The following is a 21,625-nucleotide window of genomic DNA, read 5'->3' as shown; positions in this document are numbered from 1 at the left end:
ATAGCGGCACAAGCTTTCCGAGAATACGATTATCACAATAGCAAACCCCGTCAAATGTCAAATTAGATAAAGACTTTTATAACATATAAGAACTGATAGTCCATAAACATAAATATAAACAGACAGAATGTGACCATAGCGGGAACAAGACAAATTTTCTTTAGAGCACCTCATTTTTTCATGGTCTATCAGCAATAGGTATGTATGAAACTACATTTGCGTTGGTGATATCTTTTCCCTTAAGAAATTAACAAACCCGTTTTCACCACGTAATCATGCGACTTCATGTGCCACGATATTGTATGGTCGTATGAAATATGTGACATTTTAAGATACCCAGATCGATCTTGCCACCGTTAAATCGCATAACTTTGGTAGTTTTCAGAGAGAGATAAGAGTGCCCTAGTTTAGCAAATCTCCCGGGGGTAAACCGCCGGTAACCCGGCACCATTGATTTGCCTTTATGCCTGGCTTGTTAGGGCTTGTCAGCGTTAGGGTTAGAGAGGGGGCAGCTTGCTCGTTACCGGGACTCCGTGAGGGTATGCAAAATCTAGTCATCACAGCCTTGTAAAGGTGCTGGACACATCTGTTGGGAGTTACGGACCCTCAGAAGTCTACAATGCCAAGTTACTATATGGATAATACGATCTTGCCACTAGCCTTACACAGTGCCAAACGAACGTATTTGCTGATGATACATCACTGTCTTCTTGCCACCGCTCTATCCATCGCGTAGTCGCATCACTAGATAGTGAGTTGAGGTCTGTGTCAACCTGGCTCTCAAAATGGAAACTAGAGGCTAACATAGGCAAGTGCAAAGTTATGTTTATTACTTAGTTGGATAGCCCTGCCTGTATTTCTCATGATTATACAGCTGAATAAATCAAATCAAATCAAAATCAAAAATCCGTATAAAGCATACCAATGGAAGAGCATTAAGTCACTGCCGAAAGGTAGTGAAGGCTACCCGAAACGTCAAACTCCATATTTCTTCCAGAATCTATCCGCTTCAGTGACCTGGGGTATCTTATTACCTGGATGTCCAATCTTAGAATCCATCGAAGCATTGGGAAACACTCGCTCTTTATCTGCTAAAAGGTTAAGTAGACAAAAACTTTACATCCACAGTTAAAGGTAAACTCTTATGTTCAAAACACAAATAACTGACAAGTCCTACGTGCGAGGGTTTTGAACTTCATCATTACCAGATCACATACATGGCTGGTGCGGGTATGTGTTGTATCTGTATTGCTTGGTAGCTTGGTGAGGCGAAGTTGTTGACAAAAGCCCATGCATTTACAGCATTTCTCTCATTCTTAAAACACAATCGACTGGCAATTTCCAAGTGTGACTGCTTTGAACTTCATCAGTACCAGATTACGTGCACGGCTGTTGTGGGGATGTGTTGTATCGGTATTGCCTGTTAGCTGATTTATAGCCCGGGCGAGGCGAGCATCCATTATGTACGGCTTGCCTGCCGACCTGCGGCAACCCTACCCATTGATCGACAGCTTGAACCCTGGGGCCTGTCATTCGTCAAGCGGCCGTAACAAACGATTGGTTCGTCACGATATGTACAGCAAGCAGGCTTTCAACTTCCCCTCTGAGTATCTGCATAAATCGTCTTCTACGTTGAGTGTTGTTTTAAATCAAGTCCTCGAACTGATTGGAGAACGTATAAAGTAATGTCGATGAAGGTTAGCCATCAGGGTAATAAGATACAAAACTAGAGATCGGGACCTCATACCTCCATGAAATATTTATTGCTTTTTTGTGGGTGGTATGTATGTATATATTGGATACATATTGGATACCCAGGTTCTTATATTGTTTATCACATCTTATAAAATTCAAAATAAATTTCAGGACTTAATATTCGTAATTTATGCTAATTTGATGACGCCATCAGTCAAAATCAAAGATGGCGGCCGATAGTACCTAGATGACGTCATAATGTGGACATATGACATGATAATGGCACAAAAGTTGCTGCAATAATTTTAGTTTACATGTACATCATTCTCTGAAAATCTCATGATCGTACATTGAGTATTTTAGGTGTGGGTCGCAAAAGTTTGTTTAAAAAAATGCTGGGGTCAGTTTTGACCCCACTGGACCATGCATAAACTTTCGAGGATAACTTAATCAACAATGAGTCAATCTCGGCAAAAACGTATAAGAAGTTATAGGACAGATGTACAACCAAACTCCTGAAAGGAAATTTGTTTTCGACCAGAAATGACATAATGGCACACATTGATATACGCCTGGGGTCAGTTTTGACCCCATACGGTGGTTTGAGGGTTAACAAAGACTTAAAGCACGATGCCTGTTCCAATATACCGCAGATATAGGGGTGATTTCTGATATTATTACATCGATTATAACGACAGATACGGCGCCCCAAATCTCATCGATTCGAGCTTTCATCACACCCCACCAACACAACAAGTATGAAACCAATTCATCCAGCCGTTCTTCATTAATCTTGTACACAGACACAGACAGAGACACGTAATAGAAAATATAACCTCCATGACATTTCATGGAGGTAACTACTGTGCCAACTGTTACAAATATTTCAAACAGTCCTAAGCAGACATTAATAAAACTACCGGGGGTTCCCCAAACAGCTGTCACCTCACTATCTGCTTGCAGCTAAGCCCATTAACAAACACATAAAGCACGATGCCTGTACCAATATATCTCAAATATAAGGGTGATTTCTGATATTATTACATCGATTATAACGACAGATACGGCTCCCAAGATCTCATCGATTCGAGCTTTCATCACACCCCACCAACACAACAAGTATGAAACCAATCCATCCAGCCGTTCTTGAGTAATCATCTACACAGACAGAGACACATAACAGAAAATATAACCTCCATTCCATGACATTTCATGGAGGTGATGATAACAGTTATTAAAGCAACCGGAATTGAAAAAAAGGCAAGGCGTTTCAGAGAGCACCCGCTATCTTTCGTCAGTGTCTGGCCCAGAAACTGGAGGTACAGGGTTTTTTTTTCACCAAAACTCTGATGAATTCTTTGTATTCACGAGCTGCAGTCGTCTCAAATAAGGTTTAAGTAAATATATTGCCTTGCGTATCTTATCACATGGTGGCTAATGCTTCACTAATATCAACCGTGGCGTTTTACACAGACTAAGTACGTTTGCACTCGGAAACAGCGTTTGGATCCGCTCCGCTTATTCTAATTAATGTTAATGCCCCGTGAAGCAAATTCTAAGCATAAATAACCATGACCTCAATAACGTTATAGCATCGCACACACGGCTGTTTGTGAAACCTCTTCCGACATCATCATCAATTTATGAAAACTATGAACATAATGTTTCATTAAATTCCATCCTGCACGGAGAGCAGTATTCTGCACAGGTTTTGAGTTTGGAAATGCAGACATGTTACTTTAAAAGAGAAATCTATCTTTTTCATATGTTGGTGTTCTGCTGAACAAATACACGGTCGGAAAAGGAGCCAAACCCCTATGACATGCACAGAAGACTTTTTTTTTACTTTCTTACAAAAGCATCTCCACGTTGTTAAGTGCTTGAAACGGAAGTCACACACGTTAATCAGTCACTGCCTTGTCGTGTGGGGTGATGGATTAACACCTCAGCTTGATATATCTACATTATCAATCATAAGGGCGCATGAAAGATGGATAACTACACGATAAAACACAGGAGACAGCCATGACAGTTGTGACAGGGAAAACCCATACGCAGAGTGCAAGCATCAAGATCAACGTATCAGATCAAAATCTCAACCGAAATCCCGGCAGGTGATCCCAGTAGATTCGTGGTATATATTATAGTGAAGACACCGAAAATCAATCAATTATGAAAATTAGCATGAAATACAAGACAACAATGACAGCTTTGACAGCGAAACCAGTACTCATAGTACAAACATCAAGATTAACGTTTCAGATCAAAATCTCAACAGGCGATCCCAGTAGATTCAGTATATATAATGGTGAAGACACCGAAAATCAATCAATCATGAAAATTGGCACCATCCACGCTCGTTATCCGCACAGTTCGTAACCATCTTCGATCAGCAGGTTAGCTATTTATATTTCATTAATGCTGATGGGTATTGACAAAACCCACATGAGAAACTAGAAATGCAATATATTTTCGCGAAAATGCCAAATGCTTTCCTCGTCAATTTTGTTCGCAAAAATTTTTCCTCTCTAATCGTTTGTCAAGCTACTCACACACAAAAATATACCATCAGTTCGCCCTATATCATTGTGGGCAAGAAAAATCGTTATGTTTGCAAAACAGCTAATACCTACACTAAGCTGGCACAGGAGGAAAGTAAAAGAACACAGTCACCAACAAAAAAAAAGAAAATGTATTCCCCTACCATGACCGGATGATAAGTTTCTCTTAGCAAGTATCGAGTTTCGTGCTCTTTCCGATGCGCAATCGATGATTGCATAATCAATATCTACCTGCAGAACGGCGATGATACAGCGATGTTATTCCATCAATTGAGTTACCTTTAAGATACATCCCCAACGGTACTGTGCTCATTGGCCATTCTAGATTGCCACAGGGTTGTCTTTGTGCAGCATTTGTCTCGGGGATCTGTTGTGTGCATGTTTTATAAAAGCAGGGACATCATCTGACCCGACTGGTGTGTAATATGTTCCATGTTTATGCGCGAGCCAGTGTGACACGTGTGCTGATGTAGGCCGTAAGTTTCCGTGGTTTATGGGGCGGCGCGTCCCAGGGGGCGGCCGGGCCGAGGCGCGGGTCACTTCCCGCCATCAATATGCATGTCCCGACGGAGGGTCGGCATCTCTCACTCCGCCTGGGTCATCCATCAAGGCGCTGGTGCCGCAGCGCGGGGGCTGTAAGGAGGGTGAAATACTGAGGAGTAGTTTGCAACTTTGTATTCGTGAAGGGAGTCAACTGGGCCTTGCTGTATCTGATTTCAAGCCAGCTTCAGGACAGTATATTTAGTTGCTGAAGATCCATCTAGCTTTGTTGTGTTGTATATGGCCACTACGTGAACAATTTTACGATTCCCGTAAAATGACATTCCCTGGACATTAATCTATTCTTTCATTTGTTTATTTTGCTCATTCATTCGTTCATTCATTCATTCATTCATTCACTCAGAATGCATCATTACAGATCTCGAGATGAACAATGCAACATCCTCTCCAGTCGGCGCTGCACCAAGCTTACTCTCAAGGCCTTCTAAAGGATAACTGGAAATTTGTCAGCTCGTTGTTCATCAACCAGCCAATAACATGATCTAGATCAGATCAGGCCTCCGTATATTACAGACAACATCCTTCAGAGCTTAGAGGGATTGAGGAAACAACCATTTTCCTGGAAAACATGGCGCGAGATTATCGGCCATATATTTCACAGTCTGTTGACGCCGGCTACAGATAGGGAGTTAAGCCGACTGTACTCTCCATAAACATGTCAGGCATCGGAAAGGGAATTACCTCAGCTTCAACTGGCGCCATTCTAGGCTTTAGTCCCTACATATTGTTCCAACAATGCACTTGTCCGGAGGCAGGATCAGAAGAAGAAGCGGATCCGACTGGCGCCACTGAGCGTCACGTGGCCGCCATTATCGGAGACTTTAGCAAATCTCGCCCTGTTTTTTTGTGTAGTCGTGACAGCCACTTTAATATCTTACCATCCCAATGCTAAAATACCCCGATTCGTCTGTCAGTGCACGCATACTTCAAACTTTCTAGAACTCAAGACAAACGGTAGTTGATGCGGATACGTAGGAAAAGTTTGGCTTTTGGTCGAGTACGACACTCTGCACTATTCCACATGACATGACTGTATTGAACGTAGTGTAATTGATAACGTTGTTCATCTGGGCCTCTCTTGCAAAACGTCCCTTGTCATTGGGCGTTTTGTCCACGAACTGAGGCTTTAACATTTTAGGCTTTAAGCCAAAAGAGATCTTCATATCAAAACATATGTGTGTGATATCTTAATATAATACAAAACTGCTCTGCCTTTTCATTAGGGTCATAAACAAGCAAGTTTACACTCTCATTTCTGTAGGTTGGCGACCTCAGTGCAACAGAGCCATTTGACAGAGCTCTCAATGAATTTTATAAAATAAATTAAAAAATCTTTTTAAGCTTAACGTTTTTCGTTGTCTTTTCAGTCACACTTTTACGTTTTGCATGATATTCATATAAGTCGCAGCGAGGTTGCAGTGCGATCGCCGTCTAGGGTAAGGTGAGTTCACACGTGCGTATATAGTCAACTCCGTATGAGGTCCTTAAGGAATCTTGTTCTCTACCAGGCTTCAGTGGTCCCTGGGAAAATAGAAACTCAACAAATGTCGCCAGATAACACGCCAGAGAAATTAGCTGGTCGCACAGCATACTCATTGGACAGCTAACCCCTCGGCCATAGTTTTTTGTCTATGTTTCTCCAGTTCCTGCGATAATTTTCCTAGCGACCTGTATGGAGACTGGCATAGGCCAAGACATCCATACGGACCTCACACGGACTTGAATGTATACACACGTGTGAACTCTACTGTAAAGAGGCCATACAGAGAACCACATTACTGTAAAAAGTGCTGCTGTAAGCTGAACAATGTAGGCGTTTCGGGTAACACAAGTTTCAGCGATTTGGGAGTTAGAAACCCCCTGTGCCTTACAGTTGTGAAATGAATGATGTGAACAATGTTCAAGTTAATAACCATACTAGGAATGTCGCTGTAGATAGTGCTGTCAACGAATGATGAATAATAATGCTTGACCGCGCTGTCGAACACTGAATCACAGGCGAATTCAAGTATAAACACATAAAAACGCCGAATGTTGACTACATTCCTCCTCTATCCATCATTTTGGACAAGTAAATTGAAGTGGCTGAATTCTACTAATGGCCTGGGAAGCGATATCAGCACCGAATGTTGACAGGGAGAGTGGTGACGGGGAGATTCTGATGGACCACCGGTAATAACGAGGCAATATTTCTGGTTTCGATGCGAGTTTTCCATTTGGCGTTTCGTTTTATGGCCCATTCTTGGTTTGGTTGAGTACTGTTATCTCCCTAATGTTGTGGTGAGAGGACGTACAGACCGCGCAAATGATGTATTAGCTGCGCCTTAAAAGCGGGAAAACGTGTTTTATCGCCGTTCAGGACAAACAGAAACAGTATAATGTCCCATTGCCAATGCGTGGATGATGTGTAGTACACTTCCTGAACTGCACGGCGTTACGGAACATTTTTCCTCTAGATGATGCTACCCACTCAAAGCTTCGCGGGAAAGCTAGGATATGAGGTTAACATTCGAAGGAAGTCAAATTATCTTGTAATAGACCTACGCAGTGCTATTTTTCTACAGGACAAGTATGTCTAGCCTTCACCAGGCCTTCCTTCGGGGTACGGATCATAAAATTCGGCAAAATGTGAAGAATTGGCTAGGAGAGTCAGTCTACTGGAGGGTTAACATTTCCTTCTCCGTCTGGCAGACTAAATCCTGTAGGGCAAACTCCCATGGAAAAATGGGTTTGGGAATATGCCGAGCAGCCTCGTAACCCCTGCTTCGCCTATTGAGTCAGTGAAGTCAAGCTTGCCTAAGCTTGGTGTTTCTGACTTAGGGAGAAGAGATGCTGTTACAGTTATCGCTATGGGTCGCTCTTCATCTTCATGACGGTAGCATCAGGCCCTACGAACTTGATTAGAAAAAAATAAGAATGTTCCCATAAAGCCAGCGTAGTTGGTTAGTAGAGACTCAAGCTCCCCGCTTTCCCAACTATATCTACACAATGACATTGAGAAATGGCAATGTCTGCGAGACACAAAACACTGTGATACCCCAATCTATGCATTAGATGCCGTGGCAAAACATCTGACAGATCTGAAAATTTCATAGATGAGCAAATTACGCTTTGTTTGATTTTTGCATTTGTTTCATAATTGTTCTTACATTTTGCATAGTGTCGTTTGAAACTAAGAATAAAAGAAATAATATTTGCGTCGCCGTCTATTTGACTGGATACAGGACGTACGTGTAGACAGTTGCCACGGCATTTACCACACATCAAAAACAAGCGTGACCCATTTTCCGCGCGGCATCAGGGAAATGAAGTGCGTCAAAGCGCACCCCTCCGTGCACATTCTAATGAAAACAAGAAACAAGTTAATCGCCTGTGAAGGCAAATAATCCGCGAATCAGTGAATCTGCCCTCACATGAAATCCGTGACGTCAGAGTTCACTGACTCCGGTTTGTTCAGCAATTTTGAACGACAGTTCCTTCCCTTGATACCATGTAATAGCTAAAACCCCGCAATAGGGAAAACAGACGGGCGTACAGTTGGTTGACGTTTTATCACAAAAAGGCAATACTCTGTTTATTGCTTACCATAAAGCTGGCAATTTAACGGCTACTTCCTTTCCAAATCTCGTAATATCTCGGCAGCAGCAGTACAGTTCGCTTTGACGTTAGTCTTTGATGCCAGCCACAAAGCACGATGTTTGATCTGACGAAATGGAAGGACCGAATTGCCCATCTGGCGGATATTTCCTAACGAGCTCATAGCTACATTAGAAGTCCGTTAGAACATCTGGCTACTTGGCGGGAATAAAACATATGTACAGTAACATGCTGGCATGAAAGAATTGGAAATGCACGATATTCAAAAGGCCATTTTCTTTTCTGATGAGTTGTTTGATTTTTCCAAGACACTTCGAAGAAACTAACAACGATCTGCATAAAATTTTAGACATTCTCAGACAACGATATGCATAAAATGTCAGACATATTTAGACAACGATATGCATAACATTAGTTTGGATTGTTTTCATCTCATACACAGAATGGCTTTTACGGAGCCCAGTATCAAAATACTATTACAAAACTGTGTAAAATAATATCATTTGAAAAGCTATTATAATAGATGTTAAGTGTTTGTTTAGGTACTGTTAATGCACTGGTTTATGTATTGCCTACTGTGTCTAGTTATTCTGTAATGTGATTTTACTCCATTCTGTAAAACCAACGGTATACAGAGGTATTACTGCACAGGAGTAACTCTGCAATGTTGATTTGATGAATAAAGAAGATTGAAAGATTTGAAATAGGATGCAAACAGAGCCATGAGCGCTGTTATACTTTAAAATGCCCATAACAGCGAGAAAGTTTAATCAAGAACAAAAAGTCCCTAAAGTGATATTGGAAGAATATTAATGCTCCATGCAGCTGTAAATACCAGATACTGATCCCACCATTGGCGACCATTAGGTCAAACAGCGCGACCTCTCCATGGCAACCAGGTCAATGACCACGCCTGTTTAACCGGAGACTTTTTAATGAGTTTGAAATCAGTTTCTTTATTTCATTATTGATGCCAAGTAGACATATCAAGTTTTCACGGGCACTGTGTTTATTATACACATAAAGACATCAGTCAAACTGGTAATAGAATCCATCAACAGAATGGTCTTTGAGTAATTAATTAGGTTAAGCCTAACAGACCGATCCTGACTATTTATCACAATATGCAGTTGAACCATGATAGCATTGGAATTAGCGGTTAGAGCAAATAGACAGTTAATGTGAATATCGGTTGAATATTTCAATTTTCATGTTTTTTATGCATTTTTATGTTTTGAAGGGATGGGATTAGTATAATGCATTCTAGTGTCATATCATATTACAGCGCTAGGAGCAGGATTGCTTCTTCCTTTAACAGCGATAACCAGCTCCCTCTGTTGGCGGTAACAGGAACTGCAAGCTTCATCATTCTCAATTCGCCGTATCCCATATGTATATCAAGTTAAACATTTATAGGGAATGATGATTTTCATTTCAGTGGACTGTGCGAAGTACCGGATCACACCATCTTCTACGTCAGTTCTGCAAGGACAGACCGTCATTCTTCAGTGCGCTTTCTACGATCTGACCGCAAAGGATATCGTCACTTGGGATGGTCCACCGGATCTGGAGTCAGTGTCTATGCGACGTATTGTAAATCCTAAGTTTCCCAGGCATCACATTGTTGGAGATGAATCAAAGGGAATCTTCAACTTGCAGATAAGCAACGTTCAATTGAAGGATGGAGGACGGTACAAGTGCGGAGCATTTGGTCTTGACTCAAAGGAAGCTACGCTGACCGTCATTGGTAAGTTAAAACCTCGATGTATGTGAATTTGTTAGCTTTCTATTATTGTACATTTTTTTACCATAAACAAGTATCACTTAAACTAGCTGCATAGCAAAATCAGGACGATCCAACAACTCTTTAGGCAGTTCAAGGGGGTGGGGTGCAAACCCACATCTCTTACTCTCTGCCGCAAGACCTATCACTACAACTCAAAGGTCCGAAACAGAGCATGTCCAGAACTCAAGATATCAAAACCGGAAGCTCCGCTGTAGTACCGTAACAATCGGCTGGGTAGACCAAACTCACCAATATACTAAATTTCAATTCATTCTAGAGTTATGATCGTCTTCTACACATACACAAAAACACAGACATGCCAACATACAAACGATACCTAAAGCAAAACCTTTTGGCGAAAGCAATAATGAATAATGAACCATAACCTTCCAACAATGATGATTACACACCATACCTTTCCAACAGTCTCCCTCCCGCGCCCTCCTGTGATAAAAGGCGCAGAACTCCCCACCAAAGCCGGCCAGCAGTTGACGCTGTCCTGCAGCTCTACGGGAGGCCATCCCCAGCCAAGGCTCACCTGGTACAACGAGTCTAGGATATTCAAACACATGGAGGTAACGTGGCATTGCAGGTCGATGACTGCAGTTTGTTTCCGTTTATCTAATAACATATATGCACCTTTTGATCAAGAAAGATGCGCATACCGACCACAGGCTATAACTAGCCCCCAGTGTTCCTGGTAAAAGTTTTAGTAGGTCATATATATACACTCAGTTACGACAACGTTTACAAGATATATACGTGCAAAATTGGCATTCCTCTATTCGAAACAATTCCAAACTCTCATCTCTTTCTACATTGAACAAGCATTACAAGCAAGAAAATTACATTTCAACCATAAAGAGCCTTGACGTTCGTAGGGCAATCACACAACTCAGAATTGGCTGTCACAAATTAAATATAGAAACCGGAAGATTCCAAAAAATCCCTATTGACCAGAGGGTTTGTCCATTCTGTCCAGAGCTAATCGAAGACGAATATCACTTTATGGTTGTATGTCCCAAATATTCCGATATACGCAATTCTCTATACAGAAGGCTGTCATTTTGTACACAAGGATTTATCCAAATGGACCTGAAGTGCAAATTCAGATACATAATGACATGTGACAATCCCTGCATGGCAGATATAGGAAAATATATCAAAGAAGGTTTTGACATTAGAAATTCCCCAAATGATTGTAAAAGCCTCCAATGATTGTAAGAAACTTATCCCATACTACAACTCCTGTATTAGTTAGATAAGCCCTAAGTTAAGTTATAGCACTGTAGTTATGTAGATGCCATACTTTGTACCTCGTACAATTGTTGTGCAATAAAGTTATTATTATATCAGCTTGTGAAAACTCATATATCCCAAAGACTTATTAATGTACCTAGAATATTGCCATTGACTATCATTCCGCCCATCTAAAATTCCCTTCATATATATTGTTCCTGTCATCAGGGCTAGCCCTTTGTAATAACTACGGACAAGTTTGGCTACGGGCTGGCTGTGTGTGCTGAACAGCCAAAGTAATGAATGTGGATAAATAGACAGATACAGATGTAAAACTTCATTTCCAATAACTGCAGGTTATTCACCATGAGAGTGCTGGTCGCACAGTAGTGGACCTGGTCCTGCCGGGCCTGACGAGATGGGACAACGGTGTCAACTTCACCTGCACAGCTGACCAGGGGTACCCTCAACTCACCCAGCCCAAGGCTTCCTCCGCAATCTTGTCCGTTCACTGTAAGTTAGAGGATAACAATGCATTTGTTTCTTCGTCTGCATTATCTGTATGAAATATTGGCTCTAATCATAAGAAAATCAGTATCGACACTTTAACTATAGTTCAGCTTTAGTAAGTAAGACAACAGCGACGAAGGGTAACGGATGCTACCTGTTGCTTGACGAACTGTTATCTTGTGCATATTATTAACTGGATGTTTAACTTTCGATGTCAGTTTTTTTTAAATACAACTTAGAGCTAGTTTGAAACATGTACCAGAATTATAACATGATTGGTAAAGTCCCATAAGTAAAATCAGTAGATGGCTAACGACGCCACAATACGTAAATCTCCCTGACAGCACTTCCGCTTTGCATCTATGTCAGTTTGATGGCTCCATGTTTCCGCAGACCCCCCTACGGTGATAGTACCCCAGACCTCCGTGCACGTACGGGAGGGAAACCCCGCCAACCTGTCCTGTCTGGTGGACAGCAACCCTCCAGCCACGGTCACGTGGAGAAAACTCGGACATGGGCTCGTCATCAAAGGGAAGAACGAGTAAGATATACAAGAATTCTTTCCTGGCTACACAGATGCTGAATATATAGCCTCCTTCACCGGCCTCTCTGGGAACCTTGGCAATTTGTTTTTGTTTTTTTTTGGGGGGGGGGGGGATTCGCGATTTTAAACCGGGAATATGCCGGGAAAGGAATACACACCAGAAAGTTTGAAATCAGGTTGCTACTGGGAACCCGGTTTCGTCTAGCCCGTACAAGCTTTCCAGTGTATATTTCTTTCCCGACATACATTCCTTTCCCGGCATATTCCCGGTTGATATTCGCTAATCGAACTCCCCCCCCCCCCCCCCCAAAAAAAAAATTGCCATGGTTCCCAGAGAGGCCGGTGAAGGAGGCTACTGAATATAAGACTTAAGACATAAACTACAAAGGTAACATTTGCAAACATATACATAATATCTTCACATGGTCTAGCCTTACATATAACAGACTACAATTCGTTTTCTTTACTAAAGCACATTTATTTTAAAATTCATATGGCGACCAGCTCTGCCCTGCCACCTGCGGCATATCTACATTTAAGTGACTATGTGCCACTCTTATTTTGTGCCACCAAGGAACAGAGGCCAGACGATGTCCCTACCTAAAGCGTCCCGCTATGACAGCGGAGTGTACGAGTGTACTGCTGACAACGGTGTCCTTCCCCACGGGATGGGTACTGCCACGCTGGATGTGCAGTGTAAGTGCCTACAGTGAGCTGCTAATGTACATCTGTCGCCATCTGCTGGTTTCTTAATGCGTGGAATCAAAGGAGCATTCTAGGAGATTTGGCCTTAGTTAGCTAAGTGCCTTTGAAATATGTATGCTCTTTCTTCATCGTAAAGCAAACTCGAGCTGAACCTTTTCTTAACTGAAAATATTCTAATTTCCAACATCTAGGACCAGTATTGAGAGGGCATATAGAGAAGACATATTTCATAGTAACAAAGTTAACCTATATTTCCTTACACAATATAAAACAAAATAAAGCGCTAACCAAAAAGCATCCGTCAGTCCTGGGATCATACGTCACGTGACCTGAATGGAAGTATGACGTCAGCAACGGGTCAAATGTGCCCGGCAGACAGTCGGCAAGGGTTGGTCCATGGGCTCTATTTTCATTTTAGCTCGCGTTGATGACGTCACACTTCTATTCAGGCCACGTGACTCAGACGGGGTTCATTTCAACTCGAGAAGGGTCAGAGGACCGATAGAAAGGTTGTTGGCGAGTTCTTTACCAACAAAAAATAAAATAAAAACCTATACTATTAGCGCCACAGACCCTTCTAACATCACAAAACCCACACATAATAGAAAAGGTAGGATCTTTCATCTTCCAGTTTTCGAAAAGGAGTCGAACTCAATAACCCAGGATCTAGAGTTAGCTTTTACTAGTTTTACACTTGAGTAGACACTTGTGATATTGTTTTTACAATCTCTCATGTTACCTGCAATTAGCCCACGGGCAAGAATCTGCAATAAACTTTATGACTTAAATCATTATGTTAAACCTGACCACATGTAGACGCCCCGTGGATTGACCCGACGATGGATGACGAGATCACACTCATGCACGACCAGGAGGGGTTCAAGTTACGATGTTTGGCGGACGGAAACCCGAAACCTCACATCCGCTGGCGGCGGAAGGATACAACCCTGTACTGGGAGAACCCGCTCCGGTTCCACCGGGTGCGCTACGACGTGGAGGGGACGTATCAGTGCGTGGCCACGAGTGGCGGGTTTCAGGAGGTGACCAAGGATACGTTCATAAACATCGTCGGTATGCAAATTATTTTCCAATATTGTACAAAATATATAAAACACGTTTAGGATTGCGCATTTCAACGGTGTGTGTATGCGTACGTATAACCAATAATAGACGACTGAAGCACAATATGTGTTTATGACCTTCATTCATGTTTTGTACGCGTAATGCCATTGTTACTGCTTCACTTACGACGCCATGCGATAGCTGCCAAAAGTACATCATATATTCACATAGTGATGGCATGGGCCCAAAAGCAAGAAAATGTTTTAAAAAATACACTGTCTTGATAGAACAAAATATCATTTATACGTGTGTTGGGGCAAGTCACCAACAGAGACGGAGGCCAACACCGAATGCCGGGCACCTTTGAACCCCTTGCTGACGTCACGCTTCCGTTCAGGTCACATGAAATAGGCTTCATTTCTACTTGAAAAAGGACAGAGACCTGACCGAAAGCTTATCATGCAGCGCTTTACGTTGTGTAGGGAAATACATATATGAATATATATGTGAATGCTTCATCTTGTTAATAAATATGAATATGTATGTATGTATGTATGTATATGTATAGAGAGATTCGAAAAGCTCATTACAACAGGGCCCGGTCTCCCTAGTTGTGAGTAACAGTTTAATTTCTTAGATTCCTATTTTGAAAATGCGTTTTAAATTCTATAGGACGGCCCCAGCTTCTCGGGGAGGAGTCAGTATCGGCCACGGCAGTGGCTGCGGGAGGGACCGCCCGGTTCGCCTGCGACATCACGGCGGACCCCATGCCTGACCGGATCATCTGGCTGTGGAGAGACCGAGACGGGATAGAGAAGGAACTGACTGTAGCGTCAGGCGAGTTCATAACCATCAACAAGAAGAGAGACATGGATGTAAAGTCTTCGTCGAGCTCTCTCACTATTAAAGACGTCGCCTATAAGAATGAAGGGACGTACATCTGCAGAGCCAGTAACATGTTCGGCTCTGTACAGAGGAACTTTCAGCTGCAGCTCACAGGTGAGAAGTCTGACCAATAAGGGCATACTAAGGCCCCCTTTCCACTAGACGGCGATCACGCTGCGCTCTCACTGCGACCTACAACGGATATGTGTAACCTTTGATTTCAAGCTGGATGTATCATACAGAATGTAAAAATGTGAATGAAGAGCCCCCAAACAAGAAAAGATTCCCTTTTTTTTTTATACAATTTGTTGAGCGATCTGTTAAATTTTAGGTCGCAGAGAGAGCGCAGCGAGAGCGCCGTCCCAGTTTTAAGGGGGTATAAAGGACAATAAGAGATTCTACATCCTCTAGATTGTAGCTAGTGCGTTAATTGATAAAAGTTATACAGATACCAATGTGCCTTAGTTATACCTTGAATATCTTAGAGGAATGCATGCAAAAACTGTTAGTTATGTATACGTTTACTTAGCATAAATCAAAACGATTAATTGTCTGCATTTAGTTATTGTATGGCAAGCTATTTTTTAGAATACGTCCAGAAATAGCCTGATATAATCGCGCTTCTTAGGCCCGTCCTACATCGGAGCCTACCAGCTCGGGATTACACAGACTAGCCCAATATACTGTTACACTAAATCGACACCTATGATTAACTGCATAGTCAGCGCTAGTCATTAATGCCCTGAAGAAGGTGACAGGCGGTCACCTGCGTGTCGGCTACTGTATCAACATGTGATTGTGAAAAAGAACCTTGATGTTCATACTATTTCCTGTCTCTAGAATCGGACCATGTTCCCGCCATCATTATTGCGACCACAGCCGGCATCGTTCTTGTTGTTACCATCGTGATTATCGGGATTTCTGTTGCCAAGAAGAAAGGGCTGATATGCGTAACGCGACCTCCAGGTGAGCTGTTCTGAGGTTTGAAATATATTCTAGCACATATCATTCATTGGCTTTTATTCACTCTTTCTTATAATTAATGAATTAACAATAAGGAGGTTTACGAATCTAAGTGGATTTACGCATGGTCATTAGTAAAGGGCCTTGAGAAAAAACTCGTCTGAAAGTTATCATAGAAAATCGACCTAGGGAGACCATATGCATCCAGCCATGTATACAGTATGGTCGAGACAGGCATCTTTAGTCGGGGGCCTTCATCTTTGCCTTTGCACTTGCGAAGTTGAACCTCCATATAAGCACGTTATTGGTTCCAAGTGTGCTGAGGAGCAACATGAATTGCGAAAAACGTGTCAAAGGTAAAGTTCCAAGAGATGTAAACAAGGCACGCCTGGATAGTTTATGGAAAATCTAGGGAAAATTCGACACTAGAGCTGTTAACAAGTCAAGGGCCTTATTTACCATGTTTGAATAAAGGGTTAATGCCCCGGCCCGAGGTGTATATGGTGAGATAATCCCTGGTCAGGTGCGATAACCACCGAATAAACCGGTGCCGGTGTCGATTCATTCTAACCAATCAGGGGAGCGATACCCACCTGCCTGGCCTGAATCTACGTGTTACGGCGTCATAACCAACGTGGAACGGGGCCTTCTGATTGGTCCGCGGCGCCTGGCTATATGATAATAGATGTTCATCTTTCAAAGACGTCATGATTCTATATCCCTAGTTAACCTTTATCCGTGCGTAACTTATATCCGTTTCGTTCTTAAAAACAGAGTATATCAAGTCGACAGACGAAAGTTTCAAAATGCAATACCTTAAATTCTATTGCAGTGTGAACGACTTTGATATTCCTGCAACGGAGCTCTGTTTCAGTGAACAATGGATACAGGTTACCTGACCGATAAAGGTAAACTAGCGTTATACAATATCTTATTTTTGCAGAACCTCTGGGCGTGTCTTCCCCCCGGCCAATGCCGCCGATCCCGAAGTACGGTCGTAAGCGCGGCCACGGCACGAACGACTCCGGTGTGGAGGACCTGGAACTGCAGGAGGTGGACGGCACCATGAAGCCGCGGCCCCCGCCAAGAGTGGACAAAGAGTGGAAGGCTGTGGGACTCACTTACACAGGTAAAGTAAAGAAGGTAGTCATGCTAAAAAGCAGTTACGCAAGAGTTACTCAAGATATGGTTTTGGAAACGGTCAGATGTTTTAGACACCGGCCATCCGATGTCTTTCGTCAGTGACACTGGAGAGATCTGTTGGAGAGCAGTTATTGTATGCTAGCAAAGAATTGATATGCAAAACAGATCTAGTTGGAGAACAGGTTCATCCTAACTATGAATTGATATATGCAAAAAAGGGGAGGAATACGGTTTTTGAAGGCCCAAAAGAAACAGGGGAAGACACGTTAGGACTATCTTGATGCAAATGAGTTATCTTCTGTTGTTGGAATCTCTGTCCTTCAGGCCTGGTTCACAGCACCTCCCTCCCGCCCTACTCCACGGTGGAGCGGCATCGTCCCGACGGGGAGGACATCGGCGATCCCGCTGATTACACCGAGGAGGTACGTGGCTTAAGGTGGTATCTCACTTCACTTGTGTCAATCTTGCGTCACTGCGGAGTTCGAAATATCAATGAATTTCAGAGTTAGAGAACGAATTTTCTTTCGTTTTTTTTTTGTATTTTGTCGTCTTCTAAGTCATACGTTTACGTATTACGCAATATCTAAATTGGAGAAAATATCAAAACAGTGACGCAGTGAACGAACCCCGCAGTAACGCAAGCTTGACACAAGTGCGGTAGGAGCGCACCTTTAAAGTGGCGTCTCACTACCCTTGCGTCACTGCGGGGTTCATCCAGTGCAACAATGCTGTGCTATTTTCTCCGATATTTTATTATCTAGATAATGCGTAATACGTAACAGTATGACTTAGAAGACAACAAAATACACAAAACGTAAGAATATTGTTGTTTTTTATCTCTGATATTAATTGACTATTTTTCGAACCCGGCAGTGCCGCACCGCTGTCCCAAGTGCAGTGAGATACCACCTTAGGCCTTGACTGAAAACGCTGGCTCTTGTTGGGAGAATAATGAATGAAGGAAGGAAGACATTTATTGTACATATGAATTTTTGCCCAAGCGAGCTAAGTACAGGTCACAATAGAGACAGAACATTCATGATACTACCATAGACCGAGTTCGGCTTCTTCTCGCTTCTTGGTAATTGTGGAAATGTAGGTTTGTATGGGTTTAGCAACAGTCGGTTTGTCAATTTGAAAACACGTGAGGAATATAAAATCGCCAGTGCTACTCATATGTCTAAAGTGAGAGAATCTTCTAATTAAATTAGAGTATTTCTATCATTAAAGTATATAGTTGGACAGCCTGGAGGGGTCTGGTATGCATTTAAGTTCGCGGGGATTAAATTTACTTGCGCGGTAGCGGGACAATGAAGTGTTCGCGGTGGTTTTAAGTTCGCGGTAGCGTCATAGACTGCAGTCTCATATATACTATAATAAAAAAAATGTTCGCGGTGAATTGGTCACCACGAAAACCGCAAACATATTACCACCGCGAACATGTCTGCATTTACGGTATACGTGGCCTTGTTTCTCCCCGCATGCTTCCAGCGGTCCCCCGCACACCCAGCCTTCCATTAGCAAAATTACGACACGAAACAACTGTCGGTGTTTGTTTTTATGACAGCTCTGGGGCCAGGTAAGTGCCGGGGCTTGATTGAAGATGGGTCCCTATATTTCCCATATCGGATGTAACAGAAGTGACTCAAACCTCGCGGTAATATATACCCGTACACCTACGAGGCAGTTCCCATTTGCCCTACATAACGGGAGTAATCAACCAGTAAACTCCGTTGGCGTGCTCTAGTAATGAATCTAGCTTATATCGTAAAACTGAGTAGATACATTCATCATTATTTAAATGCACAGAAGAAAGATGAGCAAACAATTCAGTCCCTTTAATGTTCATTAAAAAGCAATATATTCGGTGCGTATGCTTCGATATCTTAAGCTCCGCCTTGGGCCAAACCGACTTGATTCTAACGATGACATCATACGCGCACAGATTTTGTTCGTTTATCCCAAAAATAAAGGTTTGCTACCATACTGTCAATTGTTAAAAAAAACCTGTAAAATGAGCAGATAAAATTGCAAAAGAAATACCGGAAAACGAATAATAGTTCATTTATTGTTTAGGCATTTCTTCAAAATTTCAGACCAATTAGATTCCAAGTCAACTATTTTGGGAAATTTCCTGTTTATTTTAATGCTCGCATCGGTTTTTAAGTGCACAGGGTATGTCATTCATACAATCAAATAAGTTTGGCTTTATGTTTGATCGTTCTTAGTCTCACCTGCATACGTTTTAACGCCTATCAGGCATCTTTTTCAAAGTTACTTACCGGATTGTTGCTTCTCGTCGCTAAAATAAAACTCTAATGTTGTATATCTTACCAACCTGATGAGGTAATTTTCGGAAAATATAGTCTGCCTTATATCTCAAATAATGTATCATTACTATGCCCTACAGATTGCAGGGTAATGTTTAGTTGTAGAGGGTTTCACCAAATTCTTTGTACCCCCTTTCCACTAGGACGGTGCCCACGCCGCGCTCTCTCAGCGACATGGAATTTGACAGATTGCTCAACGAATTGTATCCAAAAGAAACGATTTTTTTCACTTTATGTGTTTTGTTGTCCTCTCAGTCACACTTTTACATGCTGCATGATATACCGAGTAAGAAATCAACGTTTACACATATCCTATTCAGGTCGCAGTGAGAGCGCATCGCCTTCTAGTCGATAGGGGCCTTAAGCGCTCTGTCAAATTCAGTCTGCCTTATACCTCAAATAATGTATCATTACTATGCCCTACGGGAAGTATAAGGTATCTATAATAGCACGAGGCGATTGCAGAGGTATGTTTAGTTGCAGAAGGCTTCACTTAATTCTATAGATAACGAAGGGAAGACGCGGCTCGACACGAAGATTTATGGACCAGTAGCTTTCAGCTTGGTCCGATGACGAGCAAGTCCTGATCCCGGGAACCTATGGCATTTGATGATGGATGGATGTACCATGACCGGCCCGCACTAAAACATATGGACGTGTAACACACGCACTCACACCTCCCACGGCGCCATTTCACGTCCCACGCCATTGACACTAGAGGCCACGTTGTAAAGTGTTTCTTCAACATTTCACATTCTACGGGGATTTAATGGCATAATTCTTAGAGTATGTAGCAATTGTCATCTTTTCTCTCCTTGGAGAAAACATTAAACTCAATCAATATGTTACAAAGGAAATGCTCCTAAATTTGCCCTAAACGTTAATTACGGTCATTACGGATCGATTCATCCTCATGAAACGTTTCAACATATTGTTCAAAATGATTGATGGCTAAAAACTTCAAATCGACGATTTTATGATTATTGTGGTAGGTTTTATCAATAACATCGACATAGCCATCCGTGGACCGAAATTAGATTATCTTTTATATCACTTGTGATATTCTATACATGTATATTCTGTATTCTATTTTTCTGTGTGTAATTTTGCCTTGTACAGTAATCTGTTGATAAAGACCACACGATGAATAGCTAAAATGATAATTATTAAGCTAATTGTTGATCTGAATAAGCGCTTTAGCTACCACAAGGAAACGAACTTTCTTGCCCTCTGGTCACTTTATAAGGTTTGTTTCTCACATTGAATATCCATATGTTAAACTTGAACGTTGAGTTTAATCTTACCCAATCTGTGCATGTTTTGCAGCAGAACGTGGCTCAAATTCCACCCCCACTGGAGCACAGAAGCCAGAAGAAACCAGCAAGACGAAGCGTGTACCGAGGCTCGGACTTGGAAGACGTTGTCGACGTGGACAATGAGGTCCCGTGAATTATCATGGAAGCTGATCTGTGTTGGGAGTAGGGGTGGGTACAGGTACACCTTGCCGTTACAAAACCGATGTTTCTTCGCGCACTGGTCCGGAAAACCGGCCCTGAAAAAAAATCAGCAGACCGGAATTTGGACAGATAAGTTTGTTTATTTGTTTGTTTATTTATTTATCCAGGGGTACATGTCGCCTGGTCGGCGTTTTTCAAAGATCCCTGGGGGAAAATGAATAGGTGTTCAAGGGTTTTCGGGCTTACAGACCAAAGAATATAACAATAGCGAAGTAGAGAATAATTCTACCAAGTTTCTACAGTCAAACATGTTATACGTTAACAGAGACATTAGTCTTGCACATGACGAAAGGGTTTTGAAATGCCTGAGTCTGATACTCCGTCAAACAGATGTTACTTTGTACTGCCCATTCCATTTTTCACAGACAATAAGGCAAAGGCACAGGTCTGGACCTGGACTAGACCTGGTTCATGATTTTCTGTACTGGTACCCACCCCTAGTTGGTAGTAATCATATTGAAATGATAAACTTTTTTTCAACACAAAAGTACACACGGATAGAATTTCCAACGACCACTGTTGCCTTC

At 42.1% G+C, this 21,625-nt stretch overlaps 2 protein-coding genes across 2 annotated transcripts; both read left to right on the top strand.

Annotated features, from left to right (window-relative positions):
* The first annotated feature begins 13,034 nt into the window (after positions 1–13,034).
* LOC118423440 (roundabout homolog 2-like) lies at positions 13,035–15,399 on the top strand. Its single transcript, XM_035831590.1, has 3 exons — positions 13,035–13,189; positions 14,015–14,269; positions 14,933–15,399. The coding sequence occupies exons 1-3, from the start codon at positions 13,039–13,041 to the stop codon at positions 15,277–15,279; spliced, it is 753 nt and encodes a 250-aa protein (XP_035687483.1). The 5' UTR covers positions 13,035–13,038; the 3' UTR covers positions 15,280–15,399.
* Positions 15,400–16,439: 1,040 nt separating this feature from the next.
* Positions 16,440–21,030, top strand: LOC118422365. The gene is made up of 4 exons (XM_035829885.1): positions 16,440–16,464; positions 17,052–17,237; positions 17,576–17,673; positions 20,908–21,030. Exons 1-4 carry the CDS (start codon positions 16,440–16,442, stop codon positions 21,028–21,030), a joined length of 432 nt encoding a protein of 143 aa, XP_035685778.1.
* Positions 21,031–21,625: the final 595 nt, after the last annotated feature.

The sequence above is a fragment of the Branchiostoma floridae genome, chromosome 9 (assembly GCF_000003815.2).
Source record: "Branchiostoma floridae strain S238N-H82 chromosome 9, Bfl_VNyyK, whole genome shotgun sequence".
NCBI lineage: Eukaryota > Metazoa > Chordata > Leptocardii > Amphioxiformes > Branchiostomatidae > Branchiostoma > Branchiostoma floridae.
The sequence above is the reverse complement of the archived record's forward strand: the minus strand, read 5'-3'. Positions and strand labels throughout refer to the sequence as shown.

Coding starts and splice junctions, on each gene's coding strand:
- LOC118423440 (XM_035831590.1), top strand. CDS start 13,039: ATGTGCCACTCTTATTTTGTGCCACCAAGGAACAGAGGCCAGACGATG. Junction 13,190..14,014: donor TGCCACGCTGGATGTGCAGT/GTAAGTGCCTAC, acceptor GACCACATGTAG/ACGCCCCGTGGATTGACCCG. Junction 14,270..14,932: donor TACGTTCATAAACATCGTCG/GTATGCAAATTA, acceptor TAAATTCTATAG/GACGGCCCCAGCTTCTCGGG.
- LOC118422365 (XM_035829885.1), top strand. CDS start 16,440: ATGAATTGCGAAAAACGTGTCAAAG. Junction 16,465..17,051: donor TTGCGAAAAACGTGTCAAAG/GTAAAGTTCCAA, acceptor TTATTTTTGCAG/AACCTCTGGGCGTGTCTTCC. Junction 17,674..20,907: donor CCGCTGATTACACCGAGGAG/GTACGTGGCTTA, acceptor CATGTTTTGCAG/CAGAACGTGGCTCAAATTCC.